This window comes from Spea bombifrons, chromosome 3 (genome assembly GCF_027358695.1).
Source record: "Spea bombifrons isolate aSpeBom1 chromosome 3, aSpeBom1.2.pri, whole genome shotgun sequence".
NCBI classification, from domain to species: domain Eukaryota; kingdom Metazoa; phylum Chordata; class Amphibia; order Anura; family Pelobatidae; genus Spea; species Spea bombifrons.
This window is the reverse complement of record NC_071089.1, coordinates 117510285-117528366: the sequence shown is the minus strand read 5'-3', so window position 1 is coordinate 117528366 and position 18082 is coordinate 117510285. Positions and strand designations below refer to the sequence as shown.

The window sequence follows — 18082 nt, the reverse complement described above, 5'->3', positions numbered from 1 at the left end:
TACTGCAGCGAGATAAATAACGAAAACCCCCCCCTCGTTAACAGTCTGGAGTAACAGGAGCATCAAATATTAACGAGCCGGCGGTGAACAGCGGTCGGGGGAAAGCACGGCCCGGGGGTGAGAGATGAGAGGAGTCCGCTGGCTGTGTGACAAGGGCTAATGCGCAGCGCCCGGCTCCAATTATCGCTGCATTAACCGCCGCTAAATTGTTTTACTGCACTTAACCGGACCAGAGTTTATCCTCGGTCAGCGGTCTCTGCTGCCCCGTACGCCTACTGCTCTTATTTAAAGGGCCGGTAACGCCAGACGACTGCTCACTTCATCGAGTCTTCTGTGAAGACAGCTTTGGGACGGGGTCTATAGTTAAAGAGGAGCCCCCCCCCGCTAAATGATTTTATTATCAGTATCCAATTAAAAGTAAGTCTCCAAAATTGTGGTGACTAATAAAAGTTTATCTTAAGCAACAAACTTTATTAGCATCGCCATAAATCATCAGCTCAGTGTGGTGTTTGAGGCAGGAAAGTCACCCAAAATATCACATGACTGACAGCAACGGCGGCTCCATATTACTGTATACAGCACTGGGGGTTATATTACTGTATACAGCGCTGGGGGGTTATATTACTGTACACAGCGCTGGGGGTTATATTACTGTATACAGCACTGGGGGGTTATATTACTGTATACAGCACTGGGGGTTATATTACTGTATACAGCGCTGGGGGGGTTATATTACTGTATACAGCACTGGGGGGTTATATTACTGTATACAGCGCTGGGGGGTTATATTACTTATACAGCACTCAGGGGGTATTACTGTCGGGGGGGGTATCAGTGAATACATGGGACTTTAAAAAGGCTGAATGATAAATCAAACAAAACCTTGATCAGCTTCTAAATCTGGAATCGTTATTTCCCAGGCAGGTAATGAAACGGTTACAGGAAAGTTACGCAGAAAGACAGCGAGCTGAAGTCACAGATTTGTCTGAACCCGGATATATAATTAACCATTTATTTTATTAGATACTTGTTTGCATATATAATTAAACAACTTTCTAGTCTGGTTTTATTTAGAAAGTGCTAAAAGGCATCATGAAGGAAATCTCAAGTTAAAGGGACGGTGTAACGGTACAAGACATCAGCCGAACACAACTCCCCAACCCCCTGCTTGACAAGAGGTGTGTTTGGATGGCGTTTTCAGGTCTAACATTATAAGACACATCTCCTGGTGGATGGAGAGATAAAAAATCAAAGAATATCAAGGGTCCGTAATGCTGAGATACCCCCCGGGGCTATATGTATAGGGCATATAGTATACGCAGCCTCGGTTCAAAGCTTGCAATCCAAACAGCCTTATTCTGGTAGTCTTGTTAAAAATAAATGAAAATAACGCAATCAGCCGAGTATTAAAAAAAAAACAGCTGAAAGGTACAAAAGCAATTTTAAATTATATTTATATTAATAATTTATTTTAAGCGTTCGGCACCAGTCATAAAGTTACAGAGATTTAAAGGGGCCGCAGAGGACTCAATAATTACGGAAAAATAGATTTAGTAAGCGGAAATATCAAAAACTGGAAAATCATCTTTGTTAGCTCAGCAGTTAGTTTTTATTAAATAAATAAAAAAACAATAAAATAAAATGATAAATATATATAAATGGGCCAGGGATTCTAAAGACTGGTTAAAGTTTGTGTCTTTATAGCAGGAAAAGGGTAAATTCTGAGAATGTGGTTTTAATGCCAACGGACCGGGTCTGGATACCCCATGGAACAGTTGCTATAGCGACAGGACTAGCACCAAAATAAAGGGATGCAAGTATAAAACATTCCCATACTAGAATATATCGCTTACGCCACATAATAAAACAAACCAAAATAAACGTATATAAATATATCTGCAGAATAAGGGAAATCGATCGGCGTACCCCCAATGCTTGTTTTGCCCTTAAACAATAATATGAATTAATAAACAAATATATTTATATATTTTTTCTCCAGCGCGCTTACACCCCAAAAAAGAAACAATTTGCTATATATATATATATATATATATATACACATACCGGTATATATGGTGACCTTACTACACAAGATAAATAATGCTGTACAGTGCGAGTCTGAGCCTAGCGCACAGCATTTTATAAACCGTTCCCATTTAATGCAAACCAGGCCCTATGCATCATACAGCCCTGAGGTATATGGTGGTGCTATATATGAATAAATAATAATAATATGCTGGGCAGCATGCCCGTTAGGCACATGTTTACCTGCATGCTGCCAACATGCTACAAGCAGCCCATTACTAGACAGACTAATGCTTACTTAAACCGGCCGGGGAAAGCATTAATAGTATTGTTAGTATTTTAATAGCAGTTATAATGGAATTATGACCGTTATGATTATTGTTGTTATTATTATTGTTATTCCGTACAGTTGAAAGGCTATAAAACAATAACAGGCGGATATTCAGCACCAAAGCCTCACCAGCTTCATTCTCCACTTGTCCAGAGCACAAATGCCCGCTTCCTGTTAGCGCAAAGGCTCTCGGGATTTGTAGTCACGCCGTACGTCACTATGACGCATTACGCCCGGGCTCCAGACACGCACGGTGTTTGTGTTATATCCCTCCCTGTCTCTGTGCGCGTGAGAGGCTGGAGGAGGCGTGGCCTGACTCGCCGCGTTGCTTTCTGGGACGTGTAGTCTGTTTCCCGCAGTGTTGCTGTCGCTCCCCGGGGAGAAGCCGACGGTGCCGGAAACTACAAGTCCCAGAGTCCCGCGGATTTTTTCGGCTGGGAGCTGCGCGGTGCTGAGTGTCAAGATGGCGGCTGGGTGGCAGACAAAGACAAGTCGGGTTCGGATGTGAGCGGCTGGGTGATCGCGGGGATCTGCAGCTCAGAGGGCGGCCACCGTCACCCTCCCGGACTCCCGTCTGCACCCCCAGGAGGCCGCAAGGGTAAGGCTGTTGGCCGGCACCTCGGGAAGGTGAGACAGACGCAGCAGCTCCTGCCCCGCACTCCTGTCACTCAGAAAAGTTCGCGCAGCCAGTCGCCGGCCGCGCGCATGGCGCCTGCATAGACCGGAGAGGGGCTGCTGGTGCTGTGGCAGCTCTTTCCGTGTTAGTGGGCTTCGCGCCGGGTGGCAGCGCTTGTGGCAGCCGTCACTGGCGCCTCCGTGGTCTCCGGGAGCAGAGTTGGTGTGCTGTGCAGCTTGTGTCACTAGTTGTGTGGATCTGAGGCACTTTGCTGCGCGCTGGGCTGTGTCTGTCAGGGTTGTGCTGCTGCTTTGTGCGCCTGGGTTGTGTTGCTCGGTTGTGTTGTGCACCATGTGCTGTTGCTGGTTGTGTTTTGGATCTTTTTACCCCTCTGGGTGGCAGCTCTGCCCATTTGACTGGTTGGCACTGGGGTGGCAGCCTTGACTTTGGGTGGGTGTGCTTTTTACCCCTCTGGGTGGCAGCTCTGGCACTTGTGGGTCCTTTTGCCCCTCTGGGTGGCTGGCGCTTGGGGGTCCTTTTGCCCTTCTGGGTTGCAGCCCTGGGTGGGGGTCCCTTTGCCCCTCTGGGTGGCTGGCACTTGGGGGTCCCTTTGCCCCTCTGGGTGGCTGACTGGGGTGCAGTGTATTGTGCATCACTTGTGGGTTTCGCGGACCCCCTTTGGCGTGTTGCGGTTTGTCTATTATGACGCGGTGCTGTATAATCTGACCCTGCAGCGTCGGTTTGTGGCAGCCCCATAGGCAGTGGTGCAGTACAACATCCCTGCCTTCTTACAGGTTATCCCGTTAACACGACCGTCACTTCTGTTCGTTAAACGTATATATATGTTGGTTTAACCCCTGCCCTGCCGTACTCCCTGCGCGGCATCTTATTCCCACATAATGCGTAATAGAGCAACATGCGTTAGGATTATAAAGTGTTTGCGGCTTTGTGAATGGGAGTCTGATTCCATCTGGGTTAAAGAGCCAAATTAATCTTTGGTAGCGATTTGCAATAGTTGTGAAATCCCCACCCCCCCCGTTAAATTCCTCGGTAACCTGTGTCTTTGGACACCAGTTTGGGACGGAGGGCAGATTTGTCGGCTGAGGGTGTCCAGAGCAATCACAGCCCCGTCCTGAGGGTTTGTTTTGGTTGCCGTGTCTGGATCCGGCAGGTGCTGCCGTGTCTGTGAATAAGACATCAGGGGTGCTTTGTACCGTTTAACCCTCGGCGTCGTGATCCCCTGAGGATCGACCTAATGACACTTACAGGCACTGTATGTCTAAACGGCCGCTGTTTGTGTCATCGCCTCGTGTTAAACTTTTTGTGCTAAAGCTAAATAAATAGAATTTAATCCGATTTTCATATTGCAGCAATCTGTATTTATTAATATATGTAACGCTGGGCGACGTCTTTATTTCCTACGAATATTCATTATTAAACGTGTATTATCTTTCCTGCCCGTTGCGTATGTATGTTCTGCGCGCCGTTTAGATGCGTTTAGCATCCTCACTAGAGTTGTCTTCCAAACCTATTTTTTTTTTTTTATTAAATTTTTACTGTTTTACTACAATTTATTTTTTTTTTATTAGAAATTTCTTTTAATTGCGTATTAGCATTTTTTCGCTATGAACTTTCGTTTAAAACTAAATATATATTTTCTTATTACTGAATGTTATAATTTTTTTTTTTTTTCTAGAAAAATATATTTTGTTCTACATAAAATAAATAAAATAAAATATGTATTTAAATTTTTTATTTATTTTTAGCTTTCCAAACATAAGGCTTGTTTATCGGCGTCATACGTGTTCCCAGCAGGTGTCGGATATGTTAAATGTCTCCCGATCTCTTATAGCAGACGCGGCGAGGACGCGCGTCGCGTGTACAGGTGGCGGCGGCGGGTTCAATGTATATCTGTCTGTCGTCTTCTATTAATAAAGCATTAGTCAGCGCGTCTGCCCTAACTTGTAAGAGGTTCGATGGGTTATTATCGGGACGGATCGCTCCGTTTCTCGCCGTCTGGCCGAGACGTTTGTGTTTTTTTTTGTAATACTTCCTGTGCTAAATTTGGAGTTTTCGTCATTCTCTCTGTTCATTTGGGTCACATTTGCGCAGAGAAGTCCTTGAGATGCGGGGACACGCTGTACTCGCCGCTCCGGAGTTCCTATAACGCAGCCGTGCAAAAAATGAATTATTCATGATTTTTATTTTCATTTTTTTTTTTTTTAAAGCAGATATAATTGGTCGAAGGCCTTGCATGCGCAAGAATTGGGTTTTAACCCCTCGGAGGCTGGGTCAGGGTGAAGAGCACCGGATGCTATTGCAGCGGGTGAAAAAAATTGAATATTTTGCTTTAATTCGGTGCAGCTTTTTTTAAAGGGAGTCTGAACATTTTGACCCAATAAATGTTATGAATTCAATTAATCTGTTCGGAGAAATGTATCATGATATGAGAAGTCGGGTGCCGGCGGGAAACTTCGGGTAGCCAGGCGGCTACCTGTCTTTTAGCATTCTCCAGAGAAACCAATCGTATTAAATGTGTGTGTGTGTGTATGTATATATATGTATATATATATATATATATATATATATTCCTGCAATGTAAGAATTAATGTCTTTGTGGTTTAATGAAACTGTATGGAAGTAATTTTTTACTGATAGGGTGGTAGGTAAGTGGAACAGGCTCCCAGCAGAAGTGGTAGGGGGTAATACAGTGAGCGGATTTGAGCATGCATGGGATGGGCATACGGCTCCTGGTTTCATATGGTTCTAATGAAAGTTTTCGGAAGCCAATCTCGCTTGGTAGATGATGACTGTCACTGGCGCCCGTTGACAAGTCTTCACTATCCGTAGAAAGATTGTACTCAGGGCCGGTGGTTCCTTTATTGGTCTTCGAGAAGAGTCCGAGAGCACTACGGATTGGGAGAATAAGTAAAATGAGCGGACGGCTGGCCGTGGACTGGCATCATGCGCGATGCTGCTTTAGAAGACCAGCCTTTTATCGTTTGCCATAAATATTGTAGCGGACTGTAAGCCACGGGCAAAGTCGGGCAAGATGATGACGAGCCAAGCGTGCCAATATGCTTCTTGAAGGCACTTGCTGCCATTTTTTCCCACATTAACCATTGAAATAAACTGAATATTTTATAGGAATACCCCACATCCACCATCTTGGTTTTAGGAATGGGGGATCCAACTGGTAGCCCACCAGAGGCTGTGGAACTACGACTCCCATGATGCCCTCTTGGTCGTGCGTAAGCCATGGGAAATCTGGCTATCATGGAGGCTTACATGATCTGTGGCTCTAACCCCTGTCTGACTACTCCTGTTTTGGCCCCCTTGAGCGCATGGGTTATGTACCCTTTCTCCTGGCAAACTATAGGGGCTTCTGGAAATGATGTTTTAGAAGGGATTTTTTCTGGTTTTTATTTTTGGGTCGTAGGGGGTCATAGCAGAATTTCTTATTTTATTTAACACTTTGTTTTCTGCGCAGCTCCTTCAAAGCAGGATTAACGTGATTAGAGATCCCCAAGGGTCTTTCCATTAACTAGAGCAAATCCTCAAAGACTTGCTTATGACACAAATTACAACATTCATATTTATTTCGAGATGTAGTCTTAATCTTATTTGGATTTTAATTTTTTTTAAGTTTTTATTTTTTTTATTTTTTGTAGACATTTATTTGTATTTAATCCTCAATGGTTTACGCTCAAACTTTTAGCATCTCACCATACATACGCAATATTTGTCCTTCTTTTGGCCATGCGCAGGCAATATCCCGAGCGAAGAAAAGGACATTGTCTCTACCTGGGGCAATGGATCTGGTCCGGAGCTCTAACCAGCAGAGTTTGCCCCCCTTCCAGCCAGTGCGGCTCGTATAATCTCAGGCGATGGTACTCGGGTCTCCTCTCGCTGGCAGACCCCGAATATAGCTGCAGCGGAGGCCGACGAGATGTTCCCCTGCAAAGTCCCCTCTAGTAAGTTGCGTTAATGAGGGTGAACAAGCTGTGCGATCCTGCGCGACTCAGTAGGAGAGGACGCTGGACGGGATTCGCGTATAAACCATGGAGACGTGCATGGACTCCAATGACCACACAATGCTTTGCGTTTAGAAAGTCTTCTCCCTCTATTGCCACTTTCTCCCGGAAGCATACTTAAGTATGCTTCCTGCGCATGCATCACGGTACCCCCTTCCCCGCAGTAAATCCCCATTAAATACAAAAGGGACCATAATTTGCCTTAAAATTAAACAAGGGGGGGGCATCTGTATCTTCCTTCAACACAGATAAAATATGTTTGGAAATTGACATATACATATATATATATATATATTATGATGTATACCTGTTAAAAATGCTCCTTTTTGGATTAAACCATTTGTAAATTTAAAATATATAACCCGTTAAACCAGTTTAACCCTTTCTCAACAATACACGATCCTCCTTTCAAAAGTAAATTCTATCCTCTATAACGATGTCCAAGGTTCAGTAAATCTACCTTTTTGTTATTACTAGAATCCGATTGAAAAATGTTTTGAAACGTTACATCCAGATTTCTTTCTTGTTTTTCTTTGTTTTTTTTTTTTTTTGTTTTGTTTTGCTCTAGGTGCGTAATGTTTTCAGGCAGCTGCATATCAGCCGTTTGTATGAGGTTCTCACTCTTATCTGAACCTCAATCTACTAGACAAACACCCCGACTCCTTATCATACTGCCTGTGGGGAACAATAGAATGCCTCAGTCTTAATCACCCGTGAAAGTCTACAGAGGAACGGACTTCATTAGCATCGCCATAAAGCATCAGCTCAGTGTGGTGTTTGAGCCGGGAAAGTCACCCAAAATATCACATGACTGACAGCAACGGCGGCTCCGGGGCGGCTGTTCCGCTCAAAAATATTTTTCCGTCAGACTTTCTGTTTTAGGCATCTTTTGTAAATGCTTCTCCGTGTTTTGTTGGTACATAAAACCTCACCGTGTGATCTACATTAAAATGAGCTGAAATACAGCAGAACGGCGTTTCTTCTCTAACCCGCTTAGGATTCGGGAAGCTGACGGCGTGGTTCGAGACGATGCAGAAGGAGCTCGATCTAAAACATAACGTGATTTGTCTTATTCTGGGAAGAGCGAAGCCAGGGCGCCCGCCATTCAATTCCCTCTGCCTCGTTTTCTGGGGGGGAGGGGGGTTCCCTGGCTTTTAACATTTATTCCTTTAAAACAGACGTCACATTGACATTTGTCAGAATTATTACCAGGACTTTAATCCACGAAGCTATACTAACCGTTTTATTTTTATGTAATTTTTTTTTTTAAAACACAAATTAACCCTTTCTGAGCGTATGGGCCCATTTCCCGTTGGGTCACAGGGTTCTTAAAGGTGCAGTTCCACTTAACTGAAACCATAGTGAACGTTCAATGCATATCAAACTCCTGTGTAAGGATTCTGGAGAATTCCCCCCCCCCCCACATGCGTTTGCAAGGTGGTACCACAGAATTTTTACCCTTTCACACCGATTGACGTAGTATTACGTCACAGTGTTCTGGCAGTCAACGCTGATTAGTCCCGCTGGCTAAATTATGAATTAGACACTTTGGATGATGAAATGCTTTTGGGGAATTAAGCAGTCTTGGATAATTCTGCATCTTTGATGAGCTAACGGGACCCGGCTAGAGGGAAGTTTACTTTTTCTTAATTATATATAAACTGTATCTGAGTGTTTAAAGAAAGATTACCTGGGAGGACTAGGGTGAATGCGTGAAGGCCTTCTAGTCATGAAACGTTCTGCAGATTCGACGTTTTTAATTTTCCATGGCAATAACCTATCGGTATCTGCCGTTGTCACATGACAATTAAAGGGACACTCCAGCCATCATATGCTAATTAATGTCTTTAAATGTTTTTTTTTTCTTTTTTTTTTTCTGTGGTCTGATTTGCTATCGTATGGGGTGGAATTTGCAAATTGGGCTGCTATACCCCTCCCCCCTCCAGTCACAACTAATTGGCTGCTTCATCAATCGCTGCCATCGATTGACAGGTTAAGCCACCAATCGGTACCCAGAAACTTCTGAGCATGGAGGAAAAGGAAGATCTTGCAGGATGCCGATGACATTAAACTGTCCCTTTAAGCATCCGCGGCACGATTTTGCATTCTTTTATGGGTGACTTTGTGCGTCCAGCAGAACTAGGAGTGCCGTTTCTCATGCGGTATGTAGTCATAGGTGGAACAGCACCTTAAATAAAACATTTGAGTCAGTGGTGCCTGGTAAGAGGGTATTAACTGCCCCCTTTAAAGTTTTTTTTGGGGTTTGAAAGCCAACATAATCCCAAACATAACATCACAGGTTATTTTTTAATCTCTCCTGCTCTCCGGTGTTCTTACTTTGCCGGATTCTTTGCGTTTCTGTATTAATTCTCCTAAAATAAGTCATTATTTCTGATATTTCTCGCCGCCGACTATAATACAACCAAAAAGGGGAGACGCTGTCGGCTTTCTTATTCCACGTTAATGCAATTTATTCAGGGTTTCAGAACGCGGTCCTCTCCGTCCTTTGGCAGCTTCAGATATCGACTGTAATTCTCACAATCCTCAGCCAGCACTATGGGAACTGTAGCCTACTTTGGATTGTACTCGGGACAGCAGTCATTGGCTGTGTATGCGCAGGTGCGTGGACGTAGTTCGGACGCTGCTGGCCTTAAAGTGACGGGGTTGCTCTTCTTCCCCAGTCTCGCAGATCTGCTGCACAACCCCACGTACGCCGTTTAGTCGCCACGGGCCTTAAAGTGCCAGTGCTGCTTTTTCTTCCTTTTTTGGGGGGGAGGGGGGGCCAGAAAATGCTTAAAACTTTTTTGCCTTTTGCTGTTTTCAGTATTTCTTGATTGATGCGGCAATTTCATTTTTATTTAAGCCCGATCCCAGCAGACATGACGGCGGAGACCCACTTACAGCATAACGGCGTCCTCTAACAGGAAGCGCCCCGGACCCCCGCTCGTTACAACCCATAAACGCTGATCCGAACAGACACAAATCTATTCATCCCTTAACACCGTTAACCTCTCCACGCCTAATACGTGTTAATTTATTATTGATTTCTGTGGCATAATGAGTGCATTATCTCCTGCCGGCGTTGGGGTCAGCTCTTTGAAACGGCGATCTTTCATATATATACGTCCGCGACCCCCTAACCCGCCGTACATTCGTTTCCCAAATGGCTCGTTAAGAGGCAAAATTAAGCATACGCTCAGCAAAGTGTCCTACAGAGACCATTAGAAATGCACCTGTCCTAGCGGGAAGGACACGGACCAAAGCGGCGACGGCTGAGCTTTTATACGGCAGCACTAGCGGACTACAATTCCCACAATGCTTTGCCAGTAACTGTCACACCAGAAAGTATCCATCGGGGTCTTTTTATATACGATTCATATATCTTGTGTATTAAAGGCTCACAAACCTCATGTGCTTCATAATAGAAAGAACGGGGGGCATCGTCTTGCCTGGTGGGATCACTTTCTAGCTTACAATATGTTTTGGGGTCACCATTTCTAAGGGGTCCTCAAATTCTGAGTCTATAAGGCACATTAAAATCCAGATTTCTGTAAGACATTTATAACAACCAAACACAGACGGGTGTCCTCTAAATCAAACCTGCAACAGATGTGCCAACAGATAAATATTAATATAATAAATATAAAAGAATAAAATAAATATATACATATAATATAATCCCACCTTTATGTGTATTAGATCGGGAGCAGAGATGTTAACTTCCTCCCCAATAAGTTATCTCCCCTGTTATGTTGCTGACTGAGCCCCACTAAAGAAGAATTCATATTAAAGTATTTTGTGAGAAGTTTAATGGTGCATTCTTTAAAAACTAAAATAAATTAAACTTGGCTTTGGTAGAAGCTGCAGCTCTGGAGCTACCTTCCTCCTTACATGTGAACCACGGTGGTCTCATTAAACCCGGAGCCACCCTGGGGGGGGGGGTTCTGCAGAATCACACCATACATTTCTGAGGGGCACGCTATAAAAAATAAGGCTTGCAGCTATTGTATGCATTAAAGGGTATATGATGGCTGGAGTGTCCCTTTTTAAATGTCTACCAGATACTTTTACTGATAAAACACAAGCCGTCGGCCGCCGGGGTAAATGTCTTGTTACAGTAAACGCTGCGGTGGTGGCACTGTCCCTTTAAATGTTTCTGATTTCGGCGACTGCCTTTCTGTGCAGCTTCTTGACCTCTTAATGTGCTTTCACACAGATGTTAAGATGCGGGTTCTCTGCTCCTTGCTGACGTCCCCCGGGCCGGAGCGTCGCTTGCTGGATGAGATTGCTGGGAGTTGTAGGATTTCTGCGGCCCCCCCAGCCCGGCCGTAGCTCGCCGAAGGGCCGCGTTGCTCTGTAAGGAACGCTATGCGGGGGTTTCAGAGATTCATTGCTTCTCCTAACTGCGAAGCGGCGCTCCTTTCCTGGAACCGTGAGTCAACAAGCGGCAGAAAACAAACAGTCCGGATTTATAACGCGCTGGACCCCCCCCCCCCCGCGCCGTGAGCGACCCGTCTTCCAGGGTACGAAATGTCACGCCAGCCCCTTCCAGGATAGGTGCAAATGTCAGACAATTTATGAATACTTTCTGGAAGATGCTTGGGGGGGGGGGATTTTAAACCAAATTTGTGTATTTTATACGCGAGCCCCATCCCTCCCGGCGATGATTACGCAGTCATTACCGAACTTCTAATGTACGGATGTTTCATCCCGTTATCCGCCCTCCTAATAGATTGTAAGCTCACAAGAGCAGGGCCCTCTTCTCCGTCTGTGCCTGCGCGTCTTCAGTTTGTTCGTCTTTTTATAGCGTTGGTTTTAATGTTAATTCGCTGCCCCCTGTTGCGCCGCGGGTATCTGCTGCCGCTCCGTCGTCGCAGTGTAATATAGAAAGTTTTGGTATATAACCTCTGGGCTGCATAAAGATTGGTGTGCGGGGTGGAAAGGGTTAATCGGGGTTTAGTGCTTACATATGAGACGCGGGTCTTTTTAGTGTAGTTGGCAATGAATCTACCACGCGTCTGTGTGTTACTGAAGAGCTTTCGCTCCACGACATTTTCGACATCCGTACACTTATGCAGTGTGTATGCACGCGCTCCCTCGCACTCCCTCGCCCACCCTCGCACTCCCTCGCCCACCCTCGCACTCCCTCGCCCGGATCTGCATGACTTTTCCTACATATGTCTTTTATCGCGTTCCTGATTGCTGTGTTTTTGGGTTCAGAAAGCCGCTCTCGTCTGTCGCTCAAATATTATCAAGGAGCGAGAGCTCTCTGTCAGACAGACCGTACGTTACAGGGTTTTCTTTTTCTCGCTCTGTTATCTGAGCCTCGATCTACTAGACAAACACCCTGACAAGAGAAAACAATAGAATGGCTCAGTCTTAATTACCCAGCTGGGCACTCCGGCCAATGAAAGTCGAATGGACTGGACTTCATTAGCATCGCCATAAAGCATCAGCTCAGTGTGGTGTTTGAGCCGGGAAAGTCACCCAAAATATCACATGACTGACAGCAACGGCGGCTCCAGGTCTGCAGATAAAGGGAGTTTATTGGAACAAAATGAGAATCTTTTTTTTTTTTTTTTTTCAGGTCACTGACCAACATTACTGTATACAGCTCTGGGGGGGGGGGTTGTATTACTGTATACAGTGCTGGGGGGGTTGTATTACTGTATACAGTGCTGGGGGGGTTGTATTACTGTATACAGTGCTGGGGGGTTATATTACTGTATACAGCGCTGGGGGGGTTATATTACTGTATGCAGTGCTGGGGGGGTTATATTACTGTATACAGTGCTGGGGGGGTTATATTACTGTATACAGCACAGGGGGTTATATTACTGTATGCAGTGCTGGGGGGGTTATATTACTGTATACAGTGCTGGGGGGGTTATATTACTGTATACAGCGCTGGGGGGTTATATTACTGTATACAGCGCTGGGGGGTATATTACTGTATACAGCGCTGGGGGTTATATTACTGTATACAGCGCTGGGGGTTATATTACTGTATACAGCGCTGGGGGTTATATTACTGTATACAGCGCTGGGGGTTATATTACTGTATGCAGCGCTGGGGGGTTATATTACTGTATACAGCGCTGGGGGGTTATATTACTGTATACAGCGCTGGGGGGTTGTATTACGGTATACAGTGCTGGGGGGGGCGGTTTTATTGTATACAGCGCTGGGGGGGCAGTATTACTGTATACAGCGCTGGGGGGGGTTGTATTACTGTATACAGCGCTGGGGGGGGTATCCGGCATGAGATGCAGTGGAGACCACGGAGATCTTCAGACAGCCTGATGTCCCGGTAGGGCGACCTCACCCTAGGTCTGCGTCATTGTTTAAACCCTTTTCATGTGTTTGTTCAGGGATCTTCCGAAATGAACGCCAGTGGTTATTACTAAACGTTAGCTCTGGTGAAATATGGTAAAGTAACCAGGGCAGCGCAGCAGAACCGTCTCGCTGGTTACTCTCAGAATCTCACCGAGTTTCAAACTTTCCACCAGAATTGCTTCTTATTAATAACCTGCGCTGTGTCCGCTCCCCAGCACAGGGGCGAGGCTGTGGTCCGGTGCCGGAATGTTCTATGCCCGTGTGGTTGGCGTTCCTGTACCCGTAAGCGCTCCCCGGTGCCGGCTTGTCCTATGTCGATATTTATACATAAAATGGGTGATATGGGTTACTGGTTTAAGGCCAGTACTGTTATTTATAGGGGGCCGCATCTGCTTTAGTGGGGTCTTCGCAGATCTAGCAGCCCTGAATTGCGTCCATAGTTTTTATTTAACACTCGCCCGGATCGGGGTCCCGCAGCCCCGCCGGCTGATTATTCTGTATCCGAGTTTGTATTTTTCCACTGAGCTCTCCCCGTGCGGCTGCAGTACCGGCTTTTATTACATTAAACCCCCGGCCTTTGTTGTCGGCCGCGCTGGGCCGATGCCTTTGTTCGTATCGCTCGTTGTGCCGCGTCGCCCGTAATGAGTCCTGACAGGCTCTTGCCTTCGCGTTTCTGAGTTATTAGCCGTCTCGGGGCTGGTAAATGTACATCTCCGGCCGCCGATTCCCCCGTAGTGCGGGAACGAGTCGCGTGATTGGTAGGAGTCGCGTGAAATGTAGATCTGTTCCTGACGGGGGAACGACAGAAAAGCTTATATCGGATACATGTACCCAACACGCTTCGAGGACGGAGCTTGACCTATACGCCACGCTAGCCAAGGTATAGGTGAAATCCGTAGCCTCGATATACGGACCTCCTTAAAGATAATTAACTTCGAGGATATATCGTCCCTCGGCCCAAGCAGTTTAACCCCTGATCTTGCCGACAAAAGACAGGAAGTGGGAAACTTTAACCCCGAAATGTCCGACCTCCCTCCAAGCGTGTGCCGTGCTGCCTTGTTTCTGCAGTTAGTTTCTGTCTCAGACGGCGATATTGATCGATGGCAGTCTTTTTATGTAAAGAGGTTCCGTCCTTGTCTCTCGGCTTTACTTTTCTCTTCGTTCCGCGACGTTTCGGCCAAAGTCTGTCTAATCTCCGTTCCGAATCTATACTCCTCACGCTTGTAGTCTCGTTACATTGCGCTCTCTTCTTGACAGCGGGAGAAGTGTGGCCGAGGCGTGAATGGTTTCATGTAGAATGTTCTAGGTGTTCTAGGTATCGCAACTACCACGAGATCAGGAACGTGACATTGCACAAGAAACGTCTTAGGAGACCCGTCTAGGGTCTGTAACTGGCCGTGTAGGTCTCCTGTGACATCATGGCAGAAGAATAAATGAGCCTATGTTTAGACATTTAAATCCTTGCCGATGCAAGCATTTGGTGTAAGGGTGGTACATAAATTGAACAGCCTCCCAGCAGAAGTGGTAGAGTGAGGGTATTAAACATGCATGGGGTAGACATACGGCTCCTGAATCTAAGACGAGACCAACGACTGATTAATGTTTGAGTCTTTACAGCAGGAGAAACGGGTGACTAGACGGGGGGCGGATGGGGCCGATCTGTCAGCAGATTTTGCGTATCTGTTTATGTCCGTGGCTGTTTTGCTTTAATGTTTTCTCTTCACGCAGGTTCGGAACCGTCTAATATCCCAACCCGAGAGGACACCCCCCCCGGAGCGCAGTAAATACCGATCAGGACCGGCAGTGCTGCGCAGGCTCCCCGGCATGTTGCCCGGCAGCGACTGGCACAGTTTATGAATCTTCTGATATGCGTCCGTCAGCAGACAGCAGTGCCCTGAGGTGAGGGTCTTAATATATTGATAATGTTATTCACTAACATGGGGGTTTACAGGATCACTCTGCGTTATGAAGAGCCCGGGGGGGGTGTCTCCTGGCCCTTTATCTGGAGGCCGCCATTGCTGTCCGACATTTTGGGTGACTTTCCCGGCTCAAACACCACACTGATGCTTTATGGCGATGCTAATGAAGTCCGTCCCTCCATAGACTTCCATTAATGAGTCTCTGCATGGGTGATTAAGACAGAGCCATTCTATTGTTTCCCTGCAGGCAGTCGGATAGGGAGTCGGTGTGTTTGTCTATAGATTGGCTTAAGATGATGACTCTAAGGAGGCAGGGTAGTGCGATTCTATGAGATGAGCTGATTTCTTATCTAATATGTCTTGAAGGCCAAACTCCTAGCCTCAGATGGCTCTTCTTCAGCCCGTGAAGGAGCTTTAGCTCTCCCTTTAACCCCTGAAAGAGAGCTTTTATTCTGCGCACGTCTTACACGCCGTGTAAACTCTGTCTCACGCGGGTCCTTAGCGCGTCCTCTGCCGCCCTGCGTTTCATTCACCGGTCATGGATGATAAAGGGGAGCGATCTGGGAAAGTGCTCTGCGGGGACCCGTTAGGACTGTTCTAATAGCAGGAATTACTGCGGAGAAGGCGCGCAGGTCCTCGGAAATGTCCTCGGGTATCCGGGGCCTTTCGCTGCTCTTCAAACACTCTGTTCATCCAGCGGCCGAAGCGCCTTCGCTCTCTTCCCGTGTCCTAGGAGGTCAGACAGCTGACGTGTTACACATAACGGCCACGCTTTAGAAGACTGACGCGACTCTGTTGCTAAGCAGCACCAGTATCTCAATAAACATTTCACTGTGGTTTTTCAGCTTTGAGTATCGTCGGGGAGAAGATGATAAATGTGACTTTGAATTCTTTTACGTGATGCCGCACTTACCTTGCTGTGGAATAGCTCTTTTTAAAAAGTTACATTTTTAAGCATTTTATATAGAATTCTACATCCATCGACATTCTTGATTTCCAAGTATGTGCCAGCGACTCCAAACCTGGTCAACCCTGCCACGCAAGGGTCTGTATTTCCCCCACTGTGGTTATTCTACCGCCGCTGGTCTAAATTACCCCTGTGCTACCCCCGGGGGACCCCTGTGTTCCCCTCCCATTTGTTTAGGATATACCCCAGGCTCATATACTAGGAAGAGGGGTAATAGTGTGAACCGGCCCCATTGGATTTTACCTGCTGCTTGACCAAGGTTAAGTTATTTATTATTTATATAGCGCCAACAATTCCCGTGGCGGTTCTTCCAGTCCCTACATTCCAAGGGTCTGACAAAACTAGAACCGACAGACTAAGACAAACCGATACATTATATAACGAGGGCCTGGCTTACAATCCAGAGGTTAAAAATGTTTTTTTTTCGGTGCTCAGAGTTGTCCGCTTTGAATTGTTTTTCTCTTTTTTTCTTTTTCTTTGCAAAGCAATTACGCGGCGGTCATTAATCACCCCGGACGGTTTGCACGCGGAGCCGGTGACACGGTGCGATACATACTCATTTTTCAGAATAAAGAAATCAGGAGTTTGAGGTTGATCAAATGATTTCGCTGCCTTTCGAAAAACATTTCCAAGAAGCGATTTCACAAAGCACAGCTTTCCTTTTTTTTTTTCTTTTTTTTCCCACTTTATTTTTTATTATTTATACTCGGCTTGGCAAGCTTTCTCATCGACTTATTTAAGGATCTTAAGAATTTGTTACATAGAAGAAGAAGAAAAAAGTTCTATTTAAAATATTGTGTATTTTTCTAGCTTAATACTATTATATAAATGCTTCCCTTTGTTTTGCCTTTTTGAATTCTATCAATATGTATATATGTATATGTTATATATGTATATGTTATATATGTATATATGTATATATTATAATATAAGGCATGGGTTTTTTTTATATATATAAATCTCTCTAATGTGTCTAACCTTAAGTTAAAAAAAAAAAAAAAAGTCGATCTGTCATATTTATTATTTATTACATCTGAAAGTTTAATTACATAAAAACTTTTCAGAATTTTGTCCCCTCCCCCCATTTTCTGTGTCGCCAACCAATTAGTACCTGCTTTAGTGTCACATGACAATTAAGCATTCCCTGAAAGAAAAAAAAAAGAAAGATTACTTGAGTCTCTTTCTTGGGAAGGACTCGGATGTCCTGCGGTTCCGGGAGCGATGTTTAGTTACAAAAGTATTTTATTTTCATGTTATTTTGCTGGAATTGGTACATTCAGTGAATATTTTTGGTTTTATTCATTTTAGGCTTCTCACAACCTTCTAAAAGAGCGGATTATTTACTTCTTTTCTTCGTTCCTTTGCAGTCTGCCAGAAACCATGTCGCATTACACAGACGAGCCGAGGTTCACCATCGAGCAGATAGACCTGCTCCAGCGCCTGAGACGTACGGGGATGACCAAGCACGAGGTCCTCCACGCGCTGGAGACCCTCGACCGCCTCGACCAGGAACACAGCGACAAGTTCGGGAGGAGGTCCGGCTACGGGGCGACGTCCTACAACAACAGCACCGCCAACAACGTCCCCGCGTCGTCTTCCACGGCCACCGCGTCCACGCAGACCCTTCACTGCGGGATGTCCCCGTCCCCCAGCAACAGCTGTGACACCTCCCCGCAGCCCTGCACCACCAATCAGAACGGGAGAGAGAGCAACGAGAGGCTCCCCACGTCCAACGGGAAGCTGTCGCCGTCGCGCTACCACGCCAACAGCATCGGGCCGCGGTCGTACAGCTACGAGGCGTCCGAGGAAGACCTGGACGTGGACGACAAGGTCGAGGAGCTGATGAGGTCAGGC

At 45.8% G+C, this 18082-nt stretch overlaps 1 protein-coding gene across 3 annotated transcripts in view; it reads left to right on the top strand.

The window, feature by feature from the left end:
- The first annotated feature begins 2805 nt into the window (after positions 1-2805).
- The window catches only part of HMBOX1 (homeobox containing 1), a 44392-nt gene continuing 29115 nt past the window's right edge, over positions 2806-18082 (top strand). For all 3 annotated transcript variants that reach the window (XM_053459929.1, XM_053459928.1, XM_053459927.1), the window contains exons 1-3: positions 2806-2983; positions 15071-15241; positions 17596-18075. In XM_053459929.1, coding sequence (XP_053315904.1) covers positions 15210-15241; positions 17596-18075 — 512 coding nt within the window. In that variant the 5' untranslated portion in view covers positions 2806-2983; positions 15071-15209. The remainder of the gene's footprint in view (positions 2984-15070; positions 15242-17595; positions 18076-18082) is intronic.